Source organism: Sesamum indicum, linkage group LG12, assembly GCF_026168435.1.
Source record: "Sesamum indicum cultivar Baizhima isolate 11 linkage group LG12, ASM2616843v1, whole genome shotgun sequence".
NCBI classification, from domain to species: Eukaryota; Viridiplantae; Streptophyta; class Magnoliopsida; order Lamiales; family Pedaliaceae; genus Sesamum; species Sesamum indicum.
Window position 1 is genome coordinate 14531831 of NC_142668.1, and position 12511 is coordinate 14544341.

At 40.5% G+C, this 12511-nt stretch overlaps 4 protein-coding genes across 6 annotated transcripts; 3 read left to right on the forward strand and 1 right to left on the reverse strand.

Annotated features, from left to right (window-relative positions):
- The first annotated feature begins 356 nt into the window (after nt 1-356).
- Nucleotides 357-2318, forward strand: LOC105175109 (zinc transporter 1). The gene is made up of 3 exons (XM_011097449.3): nt 357-1350; nt 1457-1606; nt 1878-2318. The coding sequence occupies exons 1-3, from the start codon at nt 721-723 to the stop codon at nt 2181-2183; spliced, it is 1086 nt and encodes a 361-aa protein (XP_011095751.2). The 5' UTR covers nt 357-720; the 3' UTR covers nt 2184-2318.
- A 1369-nt stretch (nt 2319-3687) lies between these two features.
- EMB2217 (Pentatricopeptide repeat (PPR) superfamily protein) lies at nt 3688-6541 on the reverse strand. Of its 2 annotated transcripts, none has more exons than XM_088876333.1 (2): nt 6392-6541; nt 3688-6280 (listed from the first exon to the last, which is right to left on the reverse strand). In XM_088876333.1, the coding sequence occupies exon 2, from the start codon at nt 6028-6030 to the stop codon at nt 3889-3891; it is 2142 nt and encodes a 713-aa protein (XP_088732459.1). In that variant the 5' UTR covers nt 6031-6280; nt 6392-6541; the 3' UTR covers nt 3688-3888. The 2 variants fall into 2 exon arrangements, with proteins under 2 accessions (XP_088732459.1, XP_011095752.2); XM_011097450.3 differs by having other exon boundaries at nt 3688-3788; nt 3871-6537.
- Nucleotides 6542-7344: 803 nt separating this feature from the next.
- LOC105175111 (Carbohydrate-binding X8 domain superfamily protein) lies at nt 7345-9080 on the forward strand. 2 transcript variants are annotated; one of them, XM_011097452.3, is made up of 4 exons: nt 7345-7495; nt 7679-7793; nt 7899-8645; nt 8733-9080. In XM_011097452.3, the coding sequence occupies exons 2-4, from the start codon at nt 7703-7705 to the stop codon at nt 8762-8764; spliced, it is 870 nt and encodes a 289-aa protein (XP_011095754.1). In that variant the 5' UTR covers nt 7345-7495; nt 7679-7702; the 3' UTR covers nt 8765-9080. The 2 variants fall into 2 exon arrangements, with proteins under 2 accessions (XP_011095754.1, XP_011095753.1); XM_011097451.3 differs by lacking the exon at nt 7345-7495 and having other exon boundaries at nt 7553-7793.
- Nucleotides 9081-9381: 301 nt separating this feature from the next.
- Nucleotides 9382-12359, forward strand: LOC105175112 (Aldolase-type TIM barrel family protein). The gene is made up of 4 exons (XM_011097453.3): nt 9382-10488; nt 10731-10910; nt 11624-11881; nt 12118-12359. Exons 1-4 carry the CDS (start codon nt 9481-9483, stop codon nt 12187-12189), a joined length of 1518 nt encoding a protein of 505 aa, XP_011095755.2. The 5' UTR covers nt 9382-9480; the 3' UTR covers nt 12190-12359.
- The last annotated feature ends 152 nt before the right edge of the window (nt 12360-12511 follow it).

Here is a 12511-nt window from a genome sequence, read left to right on the forward strand (position 1 = left end):
TGTAATTATATTTAATATTTATGCGGTTTGCTTTCGTTTTCATCAGTCAAAATTCACTAAACTTGTTGGGAAAAAAAAATGAATGAAAAAATTAATATTTACCATCAATTGACTTATTACTGTAGGTCAAACAAGTTTTTTCTTACTAAACTACCCTAATAATACCGCTGCATTCTTAACACTATTTATTTTCGGAGTGGATTTTTTTTATTGTAAATTCTGTTGCATCTTTTATTTTGTTTTATGTAAAAATTACTTTATTAATTTTATTTAAGTAAAATATTTATACAGGTGTTGTACACATGTAAAACGAAATAAAAGATGGAATAACAACTGAAATAAGAAATCCAATTTGCTTTGATTTATTATTGGAAACAACAAGATGGATCATGAACTAGTTTATACACATGATGTGCTCATCAAATGTTTTCACCTAACTAGTGCAGAATTTTTCGTCGTCACACACCAAGTGTTTACACACCTCACTCCTCCACCAAGGCTAGCCCTGTCCGGAAATTCTTATGAACAGTGTCCTAATTTTGCTAGCTCGATTTTTGTTGACCATCCATATATATACTCTACTTAATTGGCCACCCAAAGATTCGGCATAGCAAGCATTCTAGGCGTACTTTTTCTACTACAAAAGAGACATCTTCCCACCTCTGAAATTCAGAAGCTTTACTTTTGTTTCTTCTTCATCTTGTGTTTTCTTCTTCCACCATGATCACTGAAAATCTTCCTAATTCCTCTCATAAGATCATACTGTTATCAACCCTCATCCTGTTTTTAGTCCCGGCGACGGTGTCCGGCGACTGCACCTGCCAAGATGATCAAACCGAGCAGCACAACAAGAGCGAGGCCCTCAAGTTCAAACTAGCCGCTATTGCTTCAGTTCTTGGGGCTGGTGGCATCGGCGTCAGCCTCCCACTTCTCGGCCGGAGATTCCATGTATTCCGTCCTGAAAACGACATTTTCTTCATGATCAAGGCCTTCGCTGCCGGTGTGATACTAGCCACCGGATTCATTCACATCCTCCCTGATGCATTCAGGACCTTGACATCTCCTTGCCTGGGCGAGAACCCGTGGGGGAAGTTCCCCTTTGCTGGTTTTGTAGGGATGATGGCCGCCATTGCGACGCTGATGGTGGATACAGTCGCCACCAGCTTCTACAAGAACATGCACTTCAGCAAGTCTAAGCAGGTGAATGTAGACGAAGAGGCTGGTGATGATGAGCATGCTGGCCATGTCCACATACATACCCATGCCACACATGGCCATGCTCATGGAGCTGCCGCTCCATCGAATGAGATGAACTTATCGGATCTCGTCCGACAGCGCATAATATCACAAGTACACAAGATTCACTAACCTATAATTAAGGAGTCATCATTCGTGCCTGTATGAATAGAAACAACCTCTTTCTCCCCCCAATTCTTGATTGGTTTTTCTTTTGAAGGTTTTGGAGCTGGGAATTGTGGTTCACTCGGTAATAATTGGGATTTCACTAGGGGCTTCTGAGAGCGTCGATACAATAAAGCCATTGCTGGCAGCTCTGTCTTTCCATCAGTTCTTTGAGGGGATGGGACTTGGTGGCTGCATCTCCCAGGTACTACAGCTATGTAGATATAATGTACAGTCCCGGAATCAAGAACTTAAAAAACATGTTGTCATAATGTTGTTATCTTATTCATCTGTGGCCATACACAGCTGTCATTGTGTTTTTGTATTTATTCCTGTGCTAACAAGAATGTTATTCCCAGTCCCCACCAGCTTTTGTTTAGTTCCTCGAATGCGTTGGAACCATCTCAATTTGCCTCTAATTTTTTCTTGGGATTTGTTTGATATGACTAACGATGTTTCGGTTGGATCATGACTAGGCGGAGTTCAAGTCTTTGACTACGACAATTATGATGCTATTTTTCTCCCTCACGACTCCAATAGGAATCGGTGTTGGCATTGGAATTTCAAGCGTTTACAAGGAGAATAGCCCGAAAGCTCTTATAGTTGAGGGGATCTTCAATTCTGCTTCATCTGGGATACTGATTTACATGGCCCTCGTTGATCTATTAGCAGCAGATTTCATGAACCCGAGGATGCAAAGCAACGTTAGACTTCAGTTGGGTGCACATATTTCACTTCTTCTAGGCGCAGGATGCATGTCTTTTCTTGCCAAATGGACATGATGATGACTTCTTTCCTACTGTCTAGCTCGTGATGAATGTCGTCTAGTATTGATGTAGACGTGTATTTCTAATTATAATATTTTGTTTTCTAGTGAAAACTTAATATATGTACCATGAGAGCCTATGTTCCATGCAGATTTTATTTTAGTGTAAAGTATAGAAGAGTATGAGAGGTACAGAAAGAAGAACCATTCATACTTAAGATGCTCTCATTCTGCAAAAAGAGTGTGGATAGTCAATGAGGTAGAACAAATACCAGTGAAATGGAGGGAAGACAGTGAAGGGGTCCTACAGATATCTTATTCTTTGGTGCAAGTTTAGCCTATAATATTGAAGAACATACCAGTTGCCACAAATATAAATATCCAAGTAGCAAAGTAATGCCTTTTCAGAGAGTGAACAAGGAAACCTGCTGACCTAAGACATTCTTTAATCTTTTTTGATCAAGGAGAACTTCAAGCAGGCTGTCATGAACTTTTAAATATTCCAAATGGCTTGCCATAAGGAAGAGAGGTCACTTTGAGTTCCCAACCAAGTAAGATAGATGCCCTTAGATTCCAGATGTCCAGATTATGTGGTGTCGTTGAACAATCGTCCGAGGGATGGATAAACTGATCTTGTAATCTCCATGAAAAAGAGTTAAAACATATAAATGTAACAAAAGATAAAGCAGTTGAAACTCTTCTGAGCAGGATAGCAAGTCCCAGATTGTGATTGCTGATGACAGTATAGCAAAATGTTCATATTATGCTAAATACAAATAGAAATGTCTGCTCTCATACTCCCCAAGCAACAGCAATGCAGAAAGAGTTGAGAGCAAGGTAAATGGTAATACTGTAGGCATACACATACACGGGCGCTTTTTCGTCTGGTCTCGCCCCTAAAGTGTCCTGCACTTCATGAGCTAAATACAGATTGAAATGTCCAATCTTATATGATATCGCCAAGCAACAGAAATGCGGAAAGAGTTAAGGCAAGGTAATGCTCTAGGCATACACATTGCTTTTTCATCTGATCCTGCCCGCACTTCATATTGAAAGAAAGATTGCTTTATGGCAATGTTAAAAGATTGATAAAGTCAAAATTTTATGTGATTGCCTACTTGCTCCAGGCAAGTATACAGAAATGCAGAAAGAGTTAAGGCAAGGTAATCCTCCACGCATACACATTGCTTTTTCATCTGATCCTGCCCCTAAAGTATTATGCACTTCATACTGAAAGGCAGGGATTGCTTTATGGCAATGTTAAAAGATTGATAAATTCAAAATTTTATGTGATTGCCCACTAGCTCCAGGCAGATGTTATACTTGCATTAGTAACGTTTTATATTACTAACCAATTCCTTTCCAAAATTAGTAGAAACTGCAATTTTTTTATTAAGAAGAAATATTCAATGCTTTCAAGCATCTTCATATGATAAAATAACCACGTGAGATAAACAACTATAGTTTATATGGAACTGTATCAACATTATATTTGTCGAAGGAAAATTCAAACTAAGACATTTGTCACAATGAAAGCCTTTATACATGTATATATTACAGAAGTGTTGAATGACAGAGTTTCAATTAGCTGAGGGTATCAGATAAGACATAGCAGATACTTCTGCAAAAGCAGATATCAAAAGGTCAAGAATTGAGAGAAAATGTGTTAAGGTTCCAAACATAAATTCATTGAACATGGTTACCTCCCAATCACTTCATAGTTACATTCCCTTTCCAGCAACAAGAGGTTTTGGAGGGGACAATGATCTGATTTCAGGTGCTGAACTCGGAAACAGTGTATTGAGCTTATGCATCAGGATGTCAGATCTTGATGGAATCTCATTTAAAAGGAATTGCTGGACGATTGGTTTCTTAAACCACTCCAGCACGGAATCCCCTGGGGCCCTTAAAACAACCTTACTGACCTCAAATGGTGATTCCATGGAGGTTAGCATTTGTGCTACCACTATCTTCAAAGTTGGTCCAGTGACTAATTTGATCCTTCTCGGGACAACACCATAATACAACATTCGCTTTCTAAATCTGTGAAGGGTGTGTACGACGGCTATCAGAGCTGCTCCAACAGACAAGTTCCTGACATCGAGGGACCAGGCAATGTGTTGATCAAACACAATTGCCTTAGGGAAAAGCTTATTCTCATATGCGACTTTCCAGACACATCGAGCACGGTTTATTTGTCCCATTAGAACAAGGTAGTTAAGGAGGACATTAACAAAGTACCTGGCGGCCCCTTCCTCCAATTCATAATCAATACCTTGGAAAAATTCCCTCACAAAAGACAAAACTGGTTGTTTCCTTTGTTCAGGTCCAGTAAAGAGTCCGCACAAGAAAGCATGAGCCTTGTGCTTTGTAGCACTCAAGATTGACATCAAATGCCTCTCATTGTGCTCTTCCTGGCACCTTACAAGGTGGGCCAGAATTGATGTGTACAGTATGAGGTCAACCTTAGCAGCAGCATTCACATATGTTTCAAGGAGAGGTTTAGCAGACTCATATAAGCCATTCTTCATGCACGACTCGAACAACTGCCTGATGATGAAGTTATTTGTTCGAATGCCTGATGAACCCATGAAGCGGAGCCACCTCAGTGCAAGATCAACTGAGCCATCCTTTATATAAACCATGAGCACATCACTAGCATTTACTTCAACTGAATAACCCATGGCCTTCATCTCAAGCAAAATTTTTGCAGCCACGTCGACAAGCTTCTTTTTTGCTAGTAAAGTCAGAAGAGCTGTATAAGTGCTCAGACCTGGTCTCAAACCTGCATTTGTCATGGAGTTGTACAGTTTCATTGCAGCATCAACTTGTGCAGAAGCAGCCTGCATCTCCAAGAGAGAGGAGTAGGTAGATGGAGTGGGCAAAAATCCAGCTTTTTCCATATCTGAGAAGATTGACATTGCAATGTCAAGCTTCCCGGATTTAGCATGCGCCTCAACAATCATAGTATATAGCCCATAGTTTGGTCTAAACCCAGCTTTCTTCATCTCATCCCAGAGCTTTAGAGCCGTTTCCAGTTTTCCAGCCTTAACAAATGACTCAATTAGAGAAACAAACATGGCCCCTGATGCCCTCAACCCAAAACCTTGCATTTCCATGTACACTTTCATTGCTGTATCTAACCTCCCAGCCTTCCCCATCGTATCGATAAGAGACACAAAAATCCCAGAAGTTGGTCGATAACTCTTTTCTTTCATCTCCTGAAAAAGCTTCATAGCAGCATCAAGGCGTCCGGACTTAGCAAGGCTTGGTATCATCATGTCATAAGTTGATGCATCTAACACACACCCATCTTTCTCCATGTTCTCGTAAATCTCAAATGCCTTATAAGGCAGCCCTTTGGTTAGAAACAAAGTTATAAGTGAATTGTACGTCTGAGTATCAAGTTTGCAATCCAGCTCCTGAATTTTCTTGAAACAACAGAATGTAACCTCCAACTTCTCGGCTTGAGCCAGATATTGAAGTACCCTGTTATATGCACCAGAGGAAGACATCCCATTTCCACTCGAATCGCGAACCATTTCCTCAAAAACTGACTGAATCCCATCAAAATCTCTACTTAAATTCAACTTGTCGAACAGCATAACATAACACTCATCATTGGGCAGGTACCACGGTTGCCTCTTGGCCCATCGAAACAAACTCAACAAACCATCACTGTCGTCAATTATCTTCAATGCCTGAGTAATATGGGTCATGTTTGGAACAAACTGCAGTTTGTCCAATTGAGTCTCCATGTCAGGTCCCCATCTCCACCTCTTCACGACCTCAACTATCTTAGCCACAGCTGAAATGTTCAAAATGGGCTTTCTCAATCCACCTACCATTACATGGTCATCCATTCCCGGCTCAACCGATCTTATTCCCTTACCAGAGTAAATAACGCTGCCCGACTCATCCAAATAGTCTATTTCTTCGGTAAACTCATGGGAATCTTCCCTTCCCTGCTTCCCGGAACAATACTCTCTCCTGAAATTACGGTCACTGGACACCGAAAAGCCAGTAACCTTATGAAAAAATGTGTCGGGATTACCCAGAAAGGATAAAGATTTCAACTCTATGTTGCTTCCACCGAATAACTTTCTTGATTGCCTGAGATTTTTCGACAAAAGGATGCGCAGTATCATTTCCACAACGTTGATTTATAAAATGAAGACGTATAATACATTCATAACCGAGAAATTCCGGAGATGATCTTCGTACCAGGTGACAAATCCTTCCACTTTAGTGAGCTTGCAAAAACCCTAAACCCTGTTTCGCAATTGATTCTGTGAAATATGCTCCATATTCCATGTCAGCGCGACCCACGACCCACACCCATATAGGTGGGCAGAGCATGGGGCGGATCTATTTCGTGTTTGGGCCGGTAACTGTCCTTTCTTTCTCTGTAGTAGCCCGTTATTACTGCAGAAGAAAAATTATTTTGATTTTTAGTCTTTTTCATTCTCCAAAAGTTTTTTTTTTTTTTTTCTGAAAATAACAAGTAAAATAGTTTTTCTAGAGAAATAAAATTGGTTTTAGACATATATTATGCTGTTTTAATAGTTTTATGTACATAGTGAATTTAAGTATTAATTGAATTTATGTACACAGTGAATTTTATAATCTATCTATCATTAGCCAGTTTACACCTATGTTTTTTTTTTTTATGCGTCACTATTTATTCGTTTATTCTCTGTCTTTCTCTCTTTTGTCTTTTTCTTATAATATGAAATTTATTACATCATTTACTATATTCAAATTAATATATTGGTTCAGTAATTCAAACTGACAACCACGTTCAAACAAGATTAAAAAATAAATAAAAAATACATATACATTATCATTTATGGGACTCAAATTCACAATATTACCAATAAAATAAGCCTCACTGACAATTCGGTGGTGTTAAAAAGTAAATTGAAAGCGCAACGTACTCCACTAAAGATCAGAGACACAAACAAACTACCGTTAACAAAATTCTAAACTTGTGCGCAAAGCCTACACATTCTGATGCATTAATACTAGGTAAGAAAGATTGGTACGTAGTTGATGTAATGTAATCCAATTAATTAAGACAAGAGAGATTAGGGGAATGAATTACCAACTAACTAATGTTTCCACTAATACCAAGTCTGAGCACAAAAGGAGCAGAAAGTGTTGGGAGGTGGATGAACGGAGAAGCGCTTTGAGTAGAAAGCAAGCAAACGAAAAGAAAACCGAAAAACTCCGACTTTTGCGTTTGTTTTTCCGACGCCAAGGCAAGCATATATGCCCACTCCCTACATGCTTCCGATGGCTGGCGACTGCACAAAAGATCAACACTGCGTACGTACGCTTCCTTATAAATTATATGCACTTGCTCGCTACTTTTTCTCCACTCTTTTACATTTCTTCTGCTTCACATCTCTAGTTAGCACTATTCTCTGACAGTAGTGCAAACTGCGCTGACCACTCATTCCCCCTGTTCCTTCTATATATAGTCCTTGACTTGATTCATCTGCTCCACAGTGGGACTTCTTCTAGAGTTTTCACATGGAGCTTAATGCAGGTCGTCGACGTCGTCTGCTGCCGGTGTGCGTTTTAGGCCTCTATGTTTGTTTTGCAGCCGTTTGTATGCAGTGTGGTAATTAGTTGTTTTTCTCTCTTTAATTAGCAACTTCAGTACGTTGTGAGACAGTGGTTTGTTTAGAGTAGTAATGTAATTGAATTCTTGATGATTGGTGATCAGATGCAACAAACACAAGGCACCGGTACAGAGCTGGAAACTATTTCCGCAGGAGATTTCATTTCTTCAACAAGTTTGAGACGTATGTGCCGTTAGATTCATCAAACAGTGATCCGTATGTAAGTTCACCCTTCTCTTTGCCACCCTATGATTCCCTTCCTCCTTTCCCCTTGCCCGACAATGCCCCTCCATATTGTGTGAATCCCCCATCCACCCCACAGCCACCTTCAGCCATCCCAAGTCCAGTGGGTGGCTACCCACCCTCACCCCCGGCCCCAAGCCCACCCGAGACCACTCCGATTCCGAACCCCCCCATTATAATCCCAACCCCACCAACAAACCTACCCACGCCAACTGCACCTTTTCTGAGCCCACCTTACTATGAGCCCACCCCTCCAAGCAGCAATCCCGCCCCACCTCATAACATCCCATCTCCAACCCCAAGGTTCTTGCCGCCCATTGTTTTTCCACCACCCACAGTGCCGCCCCCTCCTCGCCGGGAACCACCGACGGCCATGTGGTGCGTAGCCAAGCCTGCAGTGCCCGACCCAATAATCCAAGAAGCAATGAACTACGCGTGCGGGTCTGGCGCGGATTGCGGCCAAATTCAGCCCAGTGGATCGTGCTTTGAGCCCAATACACTATTGGCACATGCATCGTACGCGTTCAACAGCTACTGGCAGAGAACTAAGGTGACTGGTGGTACGTGTGATTTCGGAGGAACAGCACTGCTCGTCACAATTGATCCCAGTAAGTTCCCACATGCCACATCTTATAATTATATTTTCGTATCATACGAGTTGATGAAGATACATCTGGGTTTATTCTTGTCTACAGGCTATGATGGCTGCCATTTCATGTACTTTTAATTGTCCAAGAAAACTGTAACTACGGTGGATTGATTAAAGGATCGTGGTAAAGCAAAACAAAAGAGAGAGTTCTAAATTTCTGATCGAATAAATGTAGAACTGGAGCAAGATATATACATCTAGACAAATTGTAGATTCTTGGTGTTGTTCATTTGGGCTACGATTTTGTAATATATATATACAGATTCTTGAGGGTTTAATTGATTTTACGTTGATTTTTGGATTTTTTAAATTAATGATATACTATGTATCTTGTTTAAAAGTCTGGTCTCATAATTCTATAAATATGAGTTATGGGTATAAATTTTTATTTGATCGAAGGATGCTTATTTGATTTTATATTAGTTTTTATGTTATGCGGTTTATCTGTGTATATAATTAACAATATTGTATATTTGAGGGTAGAACGCTTTTATTTTTTTATATTTTATAGATAAGTTTGTTGTGGTTTTTTTTGTATAAAGGTTATTTATAAATTTGATAGTGGTAAAAAGGGGACGTATTAAATTATTTATGAATAGTATAATGAATAATTATCACTGCACGAATAAATAAAATACATAGAGGTGGGCCCAGATATGCCACCCGTTTGGAGTTTTCCCTCCAAACTCAATAGATAGTGCTGTCTGCCTCATCAGCCACCACTGATAAAACCCTAATAAACCTGCAACTCCGCCCCGCGCCCAACAATTTCTCTGCGTTGTTCGGTAACGACGATGGACGGAGCTCCGGTTCTTGACGATGGATTCCCGGCGTCGAGGTTATTCAGCCAGGGATACTCTTATACTTACGATGACGTTATCTTCCTTCCCCACTATATCGACTTTCCCACCGACGCCGTTTCTCTCTCGACCAAGCTCAGCCGCCGCGTCTCTCTCGCTACACCGTGCGTCTCCTCTCCTATGGATACCGTCACTGAATCCTCCATGGCGGCCGCCATGGCTTCACTCGGCGCCATCGGTATTGTACACTCCAATACACCCGCTTCCAACCAGGCGGCCCTAGTACGCCTCGCTAAGTCGCACAAGATACCATTTAATTATGAGCTCATCTTTAAGTCTCCATCCGATTCGATTTTATCGGTCGAGGAGTTCTCTTCTTCCCCCTGCATTTTTGTGACGGAGTCAGGACGTGAGAAGTCGAAACTTTTGGGTACCGTGAAGAAATCTGATTGGGAGAAATTAGCTGATAAGGAAGTGAGGATTTCGGAGTACATGACAAAGTCACCGGTCTCGCTTCCGTCGAGTTATAGTTTTGAGGATGTTGCGGGTTATTTAGCCAAAGAGAAGCTTGATTTTGTCCCACTGATGAGAGATAATGGGGAAGAGGGAGAAGATATCGTGAACTTGGTGACGAGAGATGATGTGGAGAGGATACAGGGGTTTCCTAAGTTGGGGTTGCCATCTCTGGGTTCCGATGGGAATTTTCTGGTGGGGGCTGCAATAGGGACGCGGGAATTGGATAAGGAGAGATTGGAGCATTTGGTGAAGGCAGGGGTAAACGTAGTGGTTCTTGATAGTTCTCAGGGAAATTCTAGTTATCAAATTGAGATGATTAAGTATGCGAAGAAAACATATCCGGAGCTGGATTTGATCGGTGGGAATGTAGTTACGACATACCAGGCACAAAACTTGATTCAGGCGGGAGTGGATGGTCTGAGAGTTGGGATGGGATCAGGTTCCATTTGTACCACGCAAGAAGTATGTGCTGTTGGGCGCGGACAGGTACTTTCTTTGCACTAAGCTACTGCTGCTATGAATAATACTAATTAAGCCTTTATTTCTGTTATTATAAGGTCAGAATGGGTGTTCTACAGAAAGGTTTTTAATATTTATTTATTTGAATATAGCTGCTGCGTGATGCCTCAATATGTCAAAAATCATCTCATTTTGGTGTGGTATATGGGGATATATTTAGCATTTCTAAATTTCTTGATAAATTAACTGGTGTTAAAAAACTTTTTCAGGCAACAGCTGTTTACAAGGTCGCATCAATTGCAGCACAGAGTGGTGTACCTGTAATTGCTGATGGTGGAATATCAAATTCAGGCCACATAGTGAAAGCTTTGACCCTTGGGGCGTCAACTGTTATGATGGGAAGCTTTTTAGCTGGAAGCAGTGAAGCTCCTGGCACCTATGAATATCAGGTCAGTTGCATCCTGTTGTAAAAATTACAAAATTTACTCATTGATTTAACTTATTTGTGTTTTATATCGCACCTTTTGTAGGTATGGCCCAATTTTCTTTCAATGGTGTCCTATTATTTCCCAAAAAACTAACCTTTTCTAAGAATATGAAGTCCCAAATGTTCTTTGATAGAGTTTGCTAGGGCTGATACCTCATTAATGGAGTTCGAAGTACCTGGCCTAATACTTTTATGTATAATTTGGGCCTTAAGGTGTACATTGATTCATCAGAGAACTACTTATACATATTGCAGTATATAAGTTTGTAGAGAATCTAGAGATCAAAGTTCTATAGCACAAATGTCTTTGAAACTACTAGCCTTGGCAAAAGAGAAGAACGCATGAATGTACATGCTTACCGTCTGGGTTAGACATTAAGCTACAATAAACCTGTCTGACTGATGATTTTTCAGCTTTCTATTGAGGCTTTTTTCTTCATCTGGTATTTACATTTCTTGTGCTTTCTGTTTTTTTCAGTTCAAATTTATTGGCATGTCTCGGCAAGATTTTTTACAAACAAACTAACTTTCTCTTACTTCCTGTTCGAGTCAATTTCGCATTTATGTATGATTTTAGTCTTTCACTTGGAAGATTCCCTCAAGTGAATGTGTTCCCTTATTCTGGCTGCGAATATTGTTTGTTTGTTAAGAAGTATTGGCATTTTCCCACGACAGGGTGGTCGCCGAGTCAAAAAGTATCGAGGTATGGGATCCCTTGAAGCGATGATGAAAGGGAGTGATGCTCGGTATTTGGGTGATAAAGCTAAGTTGAAAATTGCTCAAGGAGTGGTTGGTGCAGTGGCTGACAAAGGTTCTGTTTTGAAGTTCATACCCTACACAATGCAAGCTGTGAAGCAGGGATTCCAGGATCTTGGCGCTTCCTCCCTGCAATCTGCTCATGATCTCTTGAGATCAGGAGTGCTAAGGCTAGAGGTATGTTAAGGCTTTGAGGTTTCTTCTCCGTTTAACTAGTGCGGTATTTATTAGTAATCATAGAATCTTCCTAGCATAGCAATACTAGTTGCAACATCTCCTAGGTGAGCAATAAACTTGGAGTTACGCACAGGAATTTGTGTGAATATGGAGAAATAGTTAACCGTGTAGCTTGCACACTTTTGGTTAGCGCAGCTTATGCATCAACTGAACACTCTGGCATTCTACTTGTTTAGGTAAGAACTGGGGCAGCGCAAGTTGAAGGCGGAGTTCATGGATTGGTCTCTTATGAAAAGAAATCCTTCTAGATGGTTCATCGAGCTTCCGGTGTCAAGAGTTGTACTGTATGATCTTTTCCTTTGAAGAGATTTATTTGCTGTAGGAATGAGGTAGATCAAAAGGCAATACTGCCTGCGCTTGGCAAAACAACAATTTCACATATTCGAATAATTATCCTCATCTCACTACTATTTCTGCAGGGTTCCGCTTCTCATTTGCTTTCTTTTTTACTTTGGATTTCTGGCATGCATACGATTGCAATTATGGTGTTCACAATTCGGTTAAATCAGTAAATTTTACCGAACCAAAAATTCGGTTCGAGCCGAAAATCGAATAAAAATATTTGTTTCT